This window comes from Salmo salar, chromosome ssa05 (assembly GCF_905237065.1).
Source record: "Salmo salar chromosome ssa05, Ssal_v3.1, whole genome shotgun sequence".
Taxonomy (NCBI): domain Eukaryota; kingdom Metazoa; phylum Chordata; class Actinopteri; order Salmoniformes; family Salmonidae; genus Salmo; species Salmo salar.
Window position 1 is genome coordinate 21,070,458 of NC_059446.1, and position 15,950 is coordinate 21,086,407.

Consider the following 15,950-nt stretch of genomic DNA (forward strand, 5'->3'; position numbering starts at 1 on the left):
GGCCAGGGGTATTGAGAATGTTTAAATTACAGGGTAAGCATACCTATCCATCCCCCTGAATCTCTCCTCTGGATATTCTTGGATGTGGAGCGTGTGTGACCTGCCAGAGGCGAGCGGTTAAAAATTAAAGATTAATCTATGATTTATTGTTTCCAATATGTACATGAACAAAGTCAACGTTTTATTATAGAAATCCCTTTCCCAAAATATAGGCTCCGGTTACGACTGACTCGTGATTTCCCAAAGATTATGAGCTTTGTTAAAACAAACGCCTATATAAAGGGAACCAAAACAACCAAGATGGAAAGCTCACAAATTACAGTACAATTGAATTTGTCTTCTCTTGTCACGTTCTTTTCCAGTTGATCGACTTACGTTCACTTTTTAGTCAGAAGTTGATGGTATGAAAAAGAAGCTAACGCGTCAAGCTAAACGTTGATAGTTTTGTAATATGTGGGCTGCATTGCAGCAGCTTTTGTTTGAAACATTGAAGTCATTTAATAGTTTCTAATGATTTTAAGTTTCTCCATTTCCTCTTCCCTCAGGCAACTTGAATGTTACCCTGCAAGTGTGGGATATTGGAGGTCAAACGATTGGAGGGAAAATGCTGGATAAATATGTCTATGGTGCTCAGGTACTGTAACACACACACACACACACAATAAACGCTGAGGTGGTCTGTCGTTGTTCACGTTAGAGCTCTGAACTTTTTAACTGTATTTAACAAATTTACAATGTAGTAGTGTTTCCCTATTAGGCTTGGGTAGTTAATAAGCCTTTATGATAATATTAGTGCAACAGGACCCTGCACAGACTGCAGCCAAGTTTTACTACTTAGCTGGTCATATGGACTAGACTATGTACAGTATGAGGGGGAGTAAGAAACACCTTTCTCGCTTTCTCCCTTCCCCCGCTCTAACTTCATTATTTATTAACAAAATAAGCATATTTACAAATTATTGTGAATAGAGCGAGGTTTGTGTTGACACTGCAATAACACGTGGGTGGGAGTGTTATGTTTGTGCGTTTGCCTCATTCCACTAAGCAACATCCCTAAGTGGTTGTTGCTATATAGGCTACCATTATCTGTCACCCAAAGCCACAGTCTACGCTCTCAAAGCTGCACTTGTTTGAAGAGGTATAGATATAGCTATAGATCTGGTTTATCTGAAGAGCGTGGGGCCTGTATGGGATGTAGAGACCAAGACAACACGTGTGTGTGTGTGTGTGTGTGTGTGTGTGTGTGTGTGTGTGTGTGTGTGTGTGTGTGTGTGTGTGTGTGTGTGTGTGTGTGTGTGTGTGTGTGTGTGTGTGTGTGTGTGTGTGTGTGTGTGTGTGTGTAGGCCGGTCATGTCTGTACTGTAATACCTCCTCAGCCGCCCCGCCCGCTCACTCACACACAACAACAACATGCCGTACATCAATGCCACATTGGAATACTTTGCTCTGCGGGTTTCTCACCAGAGCTTTATGGGGCTTTCACGACCATTGTTCGACGCGCCACGGGCGACAATCAATCATAGTCATTGGTAGCGACGCGCTGTAATTGTAACTGACACAAACTGTCGTCACCGGCCTTGTGTTGTGACATTGCGTGTCCCGGACCAGACGCTTCCTGAAGAAAAAGGAGCTGCAATTCTGTTTCATGATGATGCAATCAAAGGCGAGGTAGTCTATTTATTTTGGCTCCTTTTCATATTCTATAGTCTTTTGGAATGGTAAAGAGAGAAACTGACACAATGTTGGCACTTGAGGTTTTTGTTTTTAACATGTACACTGAAGTGTTTCATCTTTGTTTACATGTCAACTAGTAAAGATGCCAGCTTTAACGGTCTGGTTACTCCGATGGGCACCTTTTGTGCTTTGCTATAGGACTACTTCCGTTTTTGTACCTACGCTGACAATACTTACAAAGTATTTTGACAAAGAGAGGGGGATGAGACCTCCTTCATAACCACACGTATATTACCCTCTTTTATTTGTAAGCACAGACAACAGAGCCAATTTTGTGGCCAGAGAACCTAACCTAACCCCCATCTTACCTTCCTATGCTTGTTTGACTGGGTGGACAAAACTCTGCGGTTCCCCTCGCCCCGATGTCCACAAACAGACAAATTAGAGCGTAGGCGTAGTGGTTCGGCTGTATGTTCTTAGCATGTCTCTCTGCATCTGTAACAGCGATCTAGGTCTTTAATGCCATGACTAACTTAGAGAGAGCCGAGGAGGTGCGAACTCCTTGGGGAGTGTGTGTTTTGAGATGGATGGGGGTAAGAAGAGGACTGTCTTTTCTCAGACACTAGTGCCACCTGCTGTTCACACTCAACCTCTCTGTCATGTTTGTTCTCATCTGATGTCAAATTGAATTTGTTTTGGAATGTTGTGATTACATCATTTCAGATTTTCAATGGTATTGTTTTTCAGGGTGTTCTTCTAGTGTACGACATTACAAACTACCAGAGCTTTAAGAATCTGGAGGACTGGTATGGCATGGTCAAGAAGGCCAATGAAGAGTCTGACGTCCAGCCTGTGGTCTCCCTGGTGGGAAACAAAAGTGAGTATCGCTGGCGCACATGCACATGCAAGCACACATGCACGCGCAGGTAGCCTGGTGGTTATGAGCGTTGGACCAGTAACTGAAGGTCGCTGGTTCGAATCCCCGAACCGGCAAGGTGGAAAAATCAGTTAACCCCCAACAACAACTGCTCCCCGGGTGATGACGTGGACTTTGATTAAGGCAGCCCCCCCGCACCGATCTGATTCAGAGGGGTTGGGTTAAATGCGGAAGACACGTTTCGGTTGAATGCATTCAGTTGTGCAACTGACTAGGTATCCACTTTCCCCCTTTCTTTTCTTCTGCTCATAGGCCACGCTCTTACACATCATAAAAGGGACTGAAGGCTAAGCAGATGAGTCAACCATAATGTATGAACACAGAGAGCTGTGAAGACAATGTCATTTTCAGTGCAGTAAAGAAAAATCACTATTTTCACTGCCGGATCATTTTTAAAATATTTTTTTCACTTTTCTTTACACTGCATAATTTAGCAGTACAGCAGCAACCATATTACTGTACCCAGCTCTATTTTGCAGTACAGCAGCGACCATATTACTGTACCCAGCTCTATTCTGCAGTACAGCAGCGACCATATTACTGTACCCAGCTCTTTTTTGCAGTACAGCAGCGACCATATTACTGTACCCAGCTCTATTTTGCAGTACAGCAGCGACCATATTACTGTACCCAGTACGATATACTGCTTTCTCGGGAACAGGCCCAGATCCCCGTGATTTGCGTGAAGAGGAGGCGGAGAAAAAGGGGCCGGACGGCGGGCTGCCTTCTGAGAATTCGTAGGTGATCGTAAGAACACCCACTTCCTTCCATTCTTCTAGCAAATGTACAATCTTTGGACAATAAAATAGATGACAGTTGCGGAAAATTAAGCTACCAACGGGATATTCAAAACTGTAATATCTTATGCTTCACGGAGTCGTGGCTGAACGATGATACTATCAGCATACAGCTGGCTGGTTATACGCTGCACCGGCAGGATAAAACAGCGGCGTCTGGTAAGACAAGGGGCGGCGGACTATGTATTTTTGTAAATAACAGCTGGTGCACGATATCTAAGGAAGTCTTGAGCTATTGCTCTCCTGAGGTAGTGTGGTCTATCATGAGATACTCGATCTACCAAGAGATCTACCAAGAGAGTTTTCATCTGTATTTTTCGTGGACCGCATTGAATGAGCTGTATTCCGCCATAAGCAAACAAGAAAACGCTCACCCAGATGTGGCGCTCCTAGTAGCCGGGGACTTTAATGCAGGGAAACTTAAATATATTTTACCAAATTTCTGTCAGCATGTTAAATGTGCAACCAGAGGGGGAAAAAACTCTGGACCACCTTTACTCCACACAAGGAGACGCATACAAAGCTCTCCCTCGCCTTCCATTTGGCAAGTCTGACCATAATTCTATTCTCCTGATTCCTGCTTACAAGCAAAAATTAAAGCAGGAAGCACCAGTGACTAGATCAATAAGAAAGTGGTCAGATGAAGCACATGCTAAGCCACAGGACTGTTTTGCTAGCACAGACTGGAATATGTTTCGGGATTCCTCCGATGGCATTGAGGAGTACACCACATCAGTCACTGGCTTCGTCAATAAGTGCATCGATGACGTCATCCCCACAGTGACCGTACGTACATACCAGAAGCCATGGATTACAGGCAACATCCAAACTGAGCTAAAGGCTAGAGCTGCCGCTTTCAAGGAGCGGGACTCTAACCCGGAAGCTTATAAGAAATCCCGCTATGCCCTCCGACGAACCATCAAACAGGCAAAGCATCAATACAGGTCTAAGATCGAATCGTACGACACCGGCTCTGATGCTCGTCGGATGTGGCAGGGCTTGCAAACCATTACAGACTACAAAGGGAAGCACAGCCGCGAGCTGCCCAGTCACACGAGCCTGCCAGACGAGCTAAACTACTTCTATGCTCGCTTCGAGGCCAATAACGCTGAAACATGCATGAGAGCACCTGCTGTTCCGGAAGACTGTGTGATCACACTCTCCGCAGCCGATGTGAGTAAGACCTTTTAAACAGGTCAACATTCACAAGGCCGTAGGGCCAGACGGATTACCAGGACTTGTACTGTGAGCATGCGCTGACCAACTGGCAAGTATCTTCACTGAAATGTTCAACCTCTCCCTGTCCGAGTCTGTAATACCAACATGTTTTAAGCAGACTACCATAGTCCCTGTGCCCAAGAACACCAAGGTAACCTGCCTAAATGACTACTGACCCGTAGCACTCACGTCTGTAGCCATGAAGTGCTTTGAAAGGCTGGTCATGGCTCACATCAACACCATTATCTCAGAAACCCTAGACCCACTCCAGTTTTGCATACCGCCCCAACAGATCCACAGATGATCCAATCTCTATTGTACTCCACACTGCCCTTTCCCACCTGGACAGAAGGAACACCTATGTGAGAATGCTATTCATTGACTACAGCTCAGCGTTCAACACCATAGTGCCCTGAAAGCTCATCAATAAGCTAAGGACCCTGGGACTAAACACCTCCCTCTGCAACTGACGGGCCGCCCCCAGGTGGTAAGGGTAGGTAACAACACATCCATCCGCAACGCTGATCCTCAACACAGGGGCACCTCAGGGATGCGTGCTCAGTCCCCTCCTGTACTCCCTGTTCACTCATGACTCCACCCTAGTCATATACTGTTCCCTGCTACCGCACAGCAAGCGGTACCGGAGCGCAAAGTCTAGGCCCAAGAGGCTTCTAAACAACTTCTACCCCCAAGCCATAAGACTCCTGAACACCTAATCAAATGGCTACCCAGACTATTTGCATTGCCCCCCCCCTCTTACACCGCTGCTGCTCTCTGTTGTTATCATCAATGCATAGTCACTTTAATAACTCTACCTACATGTACATATTACCTCGACTAACCGGTGCCCCCGCATGTTGACTCTGTACCAGTACCCCCTGGATATAGTCTCGCTATTGTTATTTTACTGCTGGCCTTTAGTTACTTGTTACTTTTATTTCTTATTATTATCCATATTTTTTTTAAGCTGCATTGTTGGTTAGGGGCTCGTAAGTAAGTCTTTCACTGTAAGGTCTACACCTGTTGTATTCGGCGCATGTGATTAATAACATTTGATTTTGATTTGATTTATTTTGCGGTACTGCAGTGACCATATTCCTGTTCCCAGCTCTATTTTGCAGTATGGCTGCGACCAGATTACTGTATTCGGCTCTATTTAGCGGTACGGCGGCGAACGTATTACTGTATCCTGCTCTATTTAGCTAGAAACTGGAGATTTGATTTTTCTATTGGGGTTCTTGATTGTTCGCTTCCCCTTCTGTCTCCACTTCTCTGATCCTGTTTCTGTGTGCATGTGTGTAGGAGTGTGTTGCAGTCGATAATACCAGATAGGCCTTTGTGTGTAACGGCTCAAGCTAATTGATGTGTTTCGATTAGCTAATTGATAGTGAGGAGCAGGGTCTCCTGGGGCGATGGGAACGGTGATGTTTGCGTGCTCTGGGGAGTGACCCTCAGTGATTTAAGACCCTAATGTGGTGGCTACAGGGCGCCCTCCCTCTACTCTAACTCCCGCCTGGACACCACTTTGGATGAGGAGAGGATCTTAGATGATAACCAGACAACCTTTTCCGAACCCCCCTCTCCCCACCCGCATCTCTCCAAAATAAAACTAATAATGATGACTGTGTTTTTTTAAACATCCCCTCTGACAGATGGGGAGACATTGCTGCCGCCGTGTTATTGTAAAGCACCCAGTCACAGCCCCGTGTGTAATGATGGCTGTCGACTGTCCAGCCTCGAACCCCTCCACCCCACTCCTCCTCTGCTCCAGTGATGAATGGCCCACAGAGTGGTATCTACACAGGAAGCCTCTCTAATGTTACTCAACGGGGCCTTTAGGTCAGGGCTTAATACGCCTGTCTAGCGCAGGGATTCTCTTGTCTTCGCATTAGGGCGCATCTCTTAATGCCCGGGCCTAACGGCAGGCGCCTCCGTATTTAGGCTACATTTTGTATACTGTCGGTGAGTGTGTCTGTGTATACGTGTGTGTAAGTGCGTTTGTTATAGTGTGTGTCAGTGTGTATACTGTAATATGTATTTAAGAAGTGTATAGCCCTCTGTCAGGGTCCCCCCTTCGCCCGCTCAGTCAGTCTGCTCTTAATGGCCATATTGCTAAGAATCGCCCATGTGTGTTTTTTTGGCTCCTACAGTCCGCAAAGAAGAAAAACAAAATCCCACACAGATTGCCCTACCCGGAGCAATCAATTACCTAGCGAGACTTTATGAATCCCTGAACCCTCTCACGGACTCCGTTTCTTCAGAGGGCATGAAGAGAGAGTTAGTCTAGCTATCTTGTGGGAATTGCCCACACAGACATTTCTGTTTTGCTTTCTTTTTTCCCCCTCCCCTGCTCCGTCGTCTTTCGCTCTTTTGCTGAGGAGCCCCTCTAACACTTATGTATCATAGCTCTTTTTATTTTTACCAAGTGCCCGGCCGTCACCCAGTTATAATGAATAGAACAAAAAATATACAGCATTCTTGGGGGGAATGTTGAGATTTTTTTTGTAGGTTCCCATGAAATCCAAATGAGTGAAGTAGCCACCAGCCCTCAGACCATGTCAACTGAAATAGAAGGACCTAACCAGGAGCTTATAAGAGCATGATTTGCACTATACAGATTTATGAGAGGGCATGTCCTCTGGGAGATGCTTTCTCTCTCTTAACCACTGACATGTTTTACTGTTGTTTCCCTTCATTCACTCTCACTTATCATATATGCAGTACTAGTGTGTTATCGACTTGCTTTTGGATGTCTACAGTATCGTGTACAAACAGTCAGAGGGTAAGGCTTCAAAGAGGACAGTCTGACCCCCACCATTTATTCGTACCTGTGCAATGCTTTTGAGACAGACACAAATAACAACCCCCCCTCCCCCCCTTTATCTTTGCCAAACCTCAGTATACTTAGCGTAATCGGGCTTAAATGGATATCTTATTTGGGATGCTGTTGTTCCCTCCTCTCCTTACCCTGGCCTGCCTGACCGCCCTCCACTGCCATTTGGCTGGTGGGGAACAGCCTCCCCATTCTCTGTTTAACACGGCCGTGTAGGGTTAAGGTGCCGTGTTAAGCCAGCGTTGTGCACCTCCTTGCCCTCCACATGCTGTCCAGACCCTTGTGTTAAATAATGGCACCACTTGTAACAATTCAGGGAGGAAGCCAATTAAATGTTTTATTGAGGACACACGTGTATACAAACGCACGCACACAGAAACGCACACACACAGAAACGCACGCACGCACAGAGAAACGCACGCACACAGAAACGTACGCACACACTGCGCACACAGAAACACAAAAACTATGCACACATGGACAGACACACACACACAGAGAAACATAGAGACACTCAAACACTTGCAGAGGGTGGGTTTTTCTAGGAACACATGGGTAATGGAAGAATGCTCAGCTCTTGGTCTGTCTAAACATACTATAACTGTTTATTACAGCACAGCCCAGTGTAACACCGTATGGTACACAGTATCCTCTCAGGAAAATGTAGACTTCATATGCATGCAGTCTCCCTCACTTATTCAGATATTGATTTCCTTTATTATTCAATGTATGTTTCAAAATATTTATATTTTTTGTTTTACTGTCATACAACTTCTGAATTAGTGATTAATAGTCTTGAAGGTGATACTTGGGCTAGTTTGAGACCTGTGGTTCGTGTAGGTAAAGGTGTCGTACTGCACGCTGTGTGAATTCATGATGTATGATGTCTTCACTTATAGGTGAACGATGGCACCATTAATTGTTAGAAGAATTGGTCTTTCTATTGTAGCTGCAGCTTCCTAAAGGGCTTTGAACTTGCAGATTTAATCATCTGTTATTATGTTGGATATAGTGAATAAGGATGTTATGTGGGGTCTGAAATTATAGACCCCCTTGAGTAAAAATGTGCAATAATGACTGTATAAAATAAACACAAATACTGAGCTATATTGTATTCTCCCAAAAATTGGAAAATTATATAATTTTATAATAATACATTTGCTTAGGGAAAGATTTTGTTTCACAACTAATACTTTTTTTTATTCTCAAAGGTAGATCCAAGTTGACACCCCTAAAGATTATTATAAATGAAGTAGTCAAAAGTTTAGTATTTGGTCCCATATTCCTAGCACGTAATGATTACATCAAGCTTGTGATTTTACAAATATGTTGGATGCATTTGCTGTTTGTTTTGGTTGTGTTTCAGATTATTTGGTGCCCAATAGAAATTGTTTACCATTAATGTATTGTGTCATTTTGGAGTCACTTTTATTGTAAATAAGAATAGAATATGTTTATATGCACTTCTACATTAATGTCACGGATAATCCTGAATGAATTGTGAATAATGAGTGAGAAAGTTACAGAGCATCAAAGACCCCCCCCCCCAAGACATGCTAACCTCCCCTGTTATTGGTAATGGTGAGAGGTTAGTGTGTCTTGGGGGTATGAACTTTGACCCTCTAACTTTCTCACTCGTTATTATTCCTGATTTCATTCAGGACTATCTGTAATCATGGTAGCATCCACATTAATGTAGAACTGTTCAGAATCATATTATATTCTTATTTATAATAAAAGTGACTCAAAAATGACAGAATACGTAATTTACCATTTAATTTATTTTGGTCACACCATAATCTGAAACGCAACCAAAACAAACAGCAAATGCATCCAACAAGTTTGATGTAGTCATTGCGTGCTTTGGAATATGGTACCAAATACTAAACTGTAGACTATTTTAGTAATAAGAATCTTGGGATGTCAATCATTTTGACCCATAACTTCTGGATAATTTTTTTTGTATTACTTGCTAAACAAAATGTTTTTCTTTGAGCAATTGTATTAGTATAAAATATTTTCCCTTTCTCTTTTAGCATACAATATCGCTCAGTATTTGTATTTATTTTACACAGCCATTGTGTCAAATGTCATACCCTACTCTATAGTTTATCTATGCAATGAATGATGTGCTAAGTCAATGTATCGTAAATAGTCGATCAAGTACAACTTTGTTTTCATTTGATATTTTATGTGATGTCTCATGATCATCTTAAAGGGATAGTTCCAGGATTTTATATATTTATATATTTATTTCCTTACGTTGAATGCAGTCTATGAACAAGGAGTGACTACAATACACTCATTGATTTCGTTAATTAAACTAGCATTTTTGGATCAAAATCCATGTCCCTGTTTAGCATGTTTTAAATGTAATGTCCACAATAAATAATCTACAAATAATTTAAACCAATTAATTGAGTAACGCAATCCATTTAAGAGGTGATTATGGTATGACATTTGATACATGCTAAACGTGGCAGATTGATTTACATGAGGAATTGATCCCGAAATGCTATTGTTGCTAATTGTTTGCATTGGCCAGTTGAACAAAACCAAGTGTGGATTGCAGTCACTCCTTTTCCAGACTGCTTTCAAGGTAAGGAAACAAATTATTTTAAAATGCTAAATCACGGAAATTTCCCTTTTAAAACCTTGAAATACTGTGTTTTGGTCATTACCTGAATAATTTATCGAATGTATTTAACAAGTGGCATGTTTATGCTGACATTGGAACTGTGTACCCTCTTTTCATTCTGCAGTTTATCAAGCCAATTTGTTTTTATTAAGAGGGGACCACTGGACCCTTGCCCCTCCCCACCCACCCACCCATTCCCTTTCGATATCACTATCCCTTAGGAGCTCTGGGGGCATCCATCATGGGCTCCCACAGCCCTTATTTGGGTGACTTAAATGGGTTCAGTTCTCTTAACCCCTCCTCATCACTCATGCCTTTTAGCACGGAGGTTCTGATGTTTTTTTTTTTTTGCCTCATCCACGCTGGCTCACCATGGGAAATGTTCCAGATCCACGCTAGCTCTCCATGGGACATGATCCCTCCTCTGGCTGGGCGATAAGACTCCTGCACCGAGAGACTGTTCCTCTCTTTTTTTTCCTCTCTCGCTCTCACATATGTTGCACTATCTTTCTTTCAGTCACACGCTCAGCCCTGTACTTACACACTATCTTTCGGAAGTTTGAACTAACATGTTCTCTTTCCCTGCCTTTTACAGTAATGTTTTCATTGGCTCTGTGTGTCAAACAATATGCGTGTTTACCTTCTACATGGTACGGCAAACCTTTCCACATACCGTTACCCATCCCACTCTTCTTCACTGCCGCCTATTCGGCCATGTGAAAACTCAAATGCCTGCTTCTAAAAACTCGGTTCTCGTACAGATGTAGGATCTTCATTTGATCACCCTGTTGCAGGATAACTTTCCTGCAATGCGAGAAATGTAAAACTTGTAGTGTATATGAGGTTTAAAAAAGCTTCTGAAGTTTGTAATTTCCACTTTGAGATTTTAGGTATATTCCCTTGCGAAAAATGTACAAAACCCTACAAAAAAATAAATCCACATAATAATTCACATTTCCTATTGCTGCAGGATTATTTTCCTGCTGTAGCAAACTGGCTCAAATTAAGATCCTACATCTGTATAACATCTCTAAACTCGGTTGTCGGTATAAAATGTCTCTCCTCCACCAACATTGTCCGGACGGAGTTGTTTGCCCTCTTGGCAAGGCCCAGGGTGGAGGCCTCCTCTCCACTCCCCTCAACCCCCTGCCCCAGTAAAGCTGCCACAGTTCCTGTCTGTTCTGTGTAGGCCTGCACATTTCTTAATAGAGATGCTCAGAAGTCCAGGAGCCCGGAGGAGCTCAATGCGCTTCTGTTTTTGGTTTAGCTCAGAAATGTTTTTCCTGGCTTGGCCCGCTCGTACTTAGGTCCTCTTACAACAAACTAAAAGGCCCTAATTGCCCCCGAGGGGACGGTTTAGCCACAATAGACATGTGGTGGGACAAAAGCCCAGTCCCCCCCCCTCCCAGATATAGGAGATGTACACGTCAGCAGTGTCTGTGTAGCGCTGCAGGGAGGGTGACCGCAGGTTCGACACTGTAAAACATTATATATACAGTCTATAGATCCCAGTAAGGGATGGTGCATGCTTGGGTAAAGATTAGGAATGTTTACAGTATACACCAAGTCCAGCGTTTCCTGTTTTTTATTTTTTATTTATTTTTTCATTTTATTAAAGGGAAACACTGGCCGGATTGGATGTTTATTGTATCGAATCCGAAGTATGACCGCATTAGCTAAAGCAGCAGGCCCTCTTTGCTCAAAATAATTCTCTGTGATAATTACAGATTCAGGTTACTATGACGCAGTGGGAGGCTGAGGATGAATGGGAAGGTTTAGCACTTTGTTGCAGATAAGCCAGCCAGGCACCCAATGGAAATATGGCGGCCATTTGAAAACATACCTGTACACGCATCTCTCCTACTCCGTCCCGAGCCTGAAGTAAAATGAAAAGTCCTCATTCATTTTAGCCATCCATAAAGCAAATATTGTTGCACGTGCAGTAGATGATCAGTCTTCGGATGCCTTCTTGTGTGGTAAGTCACGGGCCATTTAAGTTGCACAACGCAGCACAGCTTAGCCACCTGACCCGACGGCAGCCTGGAACCATCATCACGGTCAAGCTGCGCTTTATTTCTTTGGTTTCTCCACAACATTGATATGGAGGAATGCCTTGACTAAGCTTACACAGCATAGGATACTTGCCGATGCTGCTTTGGATTCGCTAGCATCACTTTAATAAAGCCCTTAGCTTAATATTATGTTTTTGACTGTTATTTGAGAGTGGGATGGGAAGTACCTCCTTTGTTCTTATTTTGCAGTGTTGCATTTCAATCTTTAAAGTGGAACTGAGCACCTTAGCAACATGAATCTTATTAAAATCTGTTCATATACACCCCCAGGAAGAATATGCCTTTTTTTACATGAGCACTGAGTAGACATTGTCATTTTCACGTGTTCATACTTTCATGTTTCATAGACTGTTTGGGAATGACTAACATGCTGTCCAAACCGGACGTGCGCGTTGATTTTGTTCACCCACACCAGAAGCGATCAGGACACGCAGGTTGAAATATCAAAACAAACTGTGAACCAATTATAATAATTTGGGGACAGGTCAAAAAGCATTAAACATTTATGGCAATTAAGCTAGCTAGCTTGCTGTTGTTAGCTAATTTGTCCTGGTATATAAATATGGGGTTGTTATTTTGCCTGAAATGCAGAAGGTCCACTACTCTGACAATTAATCTACAGATAAAACGGTAAACCGAATTCATTTCTCATCATCTCTCCTTCTCCCTTCACACTTCTTTTTCTTCTTTGGACTTTATATGGTGGTTGGCAACCAACTTTATGGTGCATCACTACAACCGACTGGAGTGCGGACCTCAGTTAGTCTTTCAATCACCCACGTGGGTATATGCTCCTAAAAAAACTATGAGGAGATGGGAGAGCCTGGACTTGCAGCGCGTTGAGCGTCAGAAATATAACCAATTTCTGTTTTAGCGCCTGGCCACGCAGACGTTCGCGAGCAGTGTGGGTGCAATGATTGAATAACATGTATGGGTACATTTTATTTTGCAACTCGTGCACTTGATGCGATTGCTGTGGTCAGCATGTTATACTAAGGCAGTAGTGAAAATTCTATAGCAATATAGAGTGGAAAGCGGGCCGTGCATTTGGACAATTAATAGACACTGCAGTAAATAAAACCTAATAAAAACATCTGTCTTGTCCAGGACCGGACTCTACACAAACCGGTGCTCCATAGCCAATCAGAGCTCTAGTAGGCTATTATGCAAATAATCCATTTGTCACAGGCGGCCTGCCATTATTCACTTTTTGAACTAGACTGTGTTTACAGGCAGTAGCAACAGAGCGACTTCAGATCATTAGAAAGCATTCGCCAAAAGCCACAAAATACACCTGCTCTGGCTTAACTTGGAGTTTATGACAGCTATAATGAATGATGCCTCATGGGTTAAACTATGATTATGACTTGGCTTATGGCAAGTTGAATCAGGGTTTTTTTGTCCGGAGCTACAACAAAAATGTCTGCTGTTGGGTGTACTGGGAAACACTGGCTTATGGGAATGGGTTGTGTGTTATTATGAAGGCTCCTAGTGGCCTGTATGATTATTATGGCTCATAGTGCAGAGTATTACAGCTCGCCCATAAAAGCACACTTAGTTTAACTGCGACAGGAGAGCTCTGAGGACCTGGCCAGTGAAACCCTGGGCAGCGTCTTGTGCGGTTGGCTCAGAACTGGGCCTTTTGTTCACTTTCACGAGTCCTCAGAGCCCGGTAACCCAGCCGGCGAGGCCCACCGCCCCCGTGTTTTACTGTGGCAGTGACAACCTCACACTCCCCAGTCCGCCCCCACCTCCACTGTCCTGGCTACTGCTGGCCACTTTACTGTTTTTACACCCACTCACAGGGGAGGAAGACCACGCTCAATGTTGTTTTACGGGTCACTGTAGAGAAACTGATTATGTTTGAAAGTGTGAGACGGGTGTGTACAAGCGGGACGTGTGCGTGTGTGTCTGCACATGTGTTTTGGGAGGAATGGTCGGGTGACAAGATGAGCTGTGATCAATGAGCTGTCGACAGAACACTTCGGACCCGGAGGAAAGCTGGTCCCCTGACGGTCCTGGACCGTTTCAGGCCACCGGGGCAGGGGCGCCGGAGCACAAAGAGTGCTCTGTCTCTGTCAGGACCCCTCCTCCCTTCCCAAGGGTTCCACCAATGCCCCACTCCCCCTGACACTCACCATGACGCTCACCCTGACGACATCGGGCTGCAACGCCTCATTGGCCTGCACTCTCTCTTGATACCTCCATCATCATAATAATAATAATAGTGCTGAGTCACTCAAGTCTTTTGACACAAATTACTGTTCGCCATTTGAGCTTACTGACTTTTGATATGAAACACTTATTTTACTTGACTCAGATTCAGTCCTTTGGCCCCTGAATGTATGTAAGATTTTGATAACTATGAAATCACCATTGAAAATGAGACATTATAAATGGAGGTAATGCTGAATATCAGAGATTTTGTTCTCGCTTTTGATGAGCAAGCTAATCAAACACGTGGCTTCACAAAATGGCAATATAGTGCACTAAAACGTGTAGGCCTGTCGAAATTACCTTAGATGTACTTCCTTAGCAAAACAAAATCATACTTTTCCATAAACAGTATTTCATTGACATACTAATGTTTTGTAACATCAATCTAGTATTTTTTTCCCCATTCCTCCAGAAATAAACAGTTCTTGCTTTAAACAATACCCAGACTGTTTAGGCCCAATAAAAATGCACTAGAGTAGCATTTTGGACTCCCAAGCTCTGGTTACTGCATGGCTTCTGAATGAATGCATGGTGTTCCAGAGGCAAGACTGACTTAAAGCAAATGCCTAAACGGACCTTAACAGTTCACTCTGCTCAAAAGATGAAAATCATAGAATGATTAGCAGGAGTTTGCTGATGATGGATAAAGCATAGCTGTTTGTTGGTGGAGCCAAACAGTGGCCGTGTTATCCTGTTTTGATTGGTGAATTATGGCATGACATTTATGGTATGTTCATGTTGTTCTTCGTGCAAATTTCAAAGCACCAAAGCTCTTTTGCGTTTCCCAACTCTGCACTTTTTATGAGCTGTGCTCATGTCACGTAAACCAGTAGGGTATTAATCGGTTAACTGTGCTGCATGAATTGGTGTTACAGTTTAATTTTACAGGCCAGTTCATGCACAAAAAGCACAATCAATGCCGAAAGCCATTAAACATTACACTGAGAAGGCTTTCTGTAATACGTTTGTGAGATTGTAGAAGTTTTCCACGTCTAGTAACAAACAGTAAGTTTAACAGTAAATAAAATGTCACTTGCTATTAACCTGGGTTCTATATCACATTTGGAGAGAAAATAAATCCCACAAAAAGTGCAGCTGCAGTAGAATCCTTTCATGATGTCATGAGCCTGTCTCAGACACACTATTAGAGGATGGTATTGGTGTCTACTCAGCTGAACACCTCTGACTCTTATTTTGGCATCAGTCCAGTACACATCCATAATCCATTGATTGTGTTCAGTAGGAAGGAAATGTTTTGAAACAGGGAGGCATTTCAACTTGTCCAATACGAACCGTGACAAAAAAAATGCTACGGTGTGCCCTACTGAACATGACCCAAGAGGTCAAAACCCAGCAGTTGGCCATGCTGTGGACTGTTGAGCTGTTTTATTGAGCTGCACATCTGCCATAATGGGTGTGCCGGTGGTCCGTATTCCAGGATACCTCCTTCATTCCCTATGCCAACAAAAGGGAGGACGAATAAAGCTGCCTAGTGCTTTGATATCAGGCCTCTGTCACCCATCATAGTAATGGCACCTTAGACACCATAATAGAGCATAAGTCA

The 15,950-nt window shown here is 43.4% G+C and overlaps 1 protein-coding gene across 3 annotated transcripts in view; it reads left to right on the forward strand.

The window, feature by feature from the left end:
• LOC100195985 (ras-related protein Rab-28) overlaps positions 1–15,950 on the forward strand; it is a 53,976-nt gene that overhangs the window by 17,502 nt on the left and 20,524 nt on the right. For all 3 annotated transcript variants that reach the window (XM_045717976.1, XM_045717975.1, XM_045717977.1), the window contains exons 3-4: positions 546–634; positions 2,422–2,551. In XM_045717976.1, the coding sequence (XP_045573932.1) occupies positions 546–634; positions 2,422–2,551 (219 nt within the window). The remainder of the gene's footprint in view (positions 1–545; positions 635–2,421; positions 2,552–15,950) is intronic.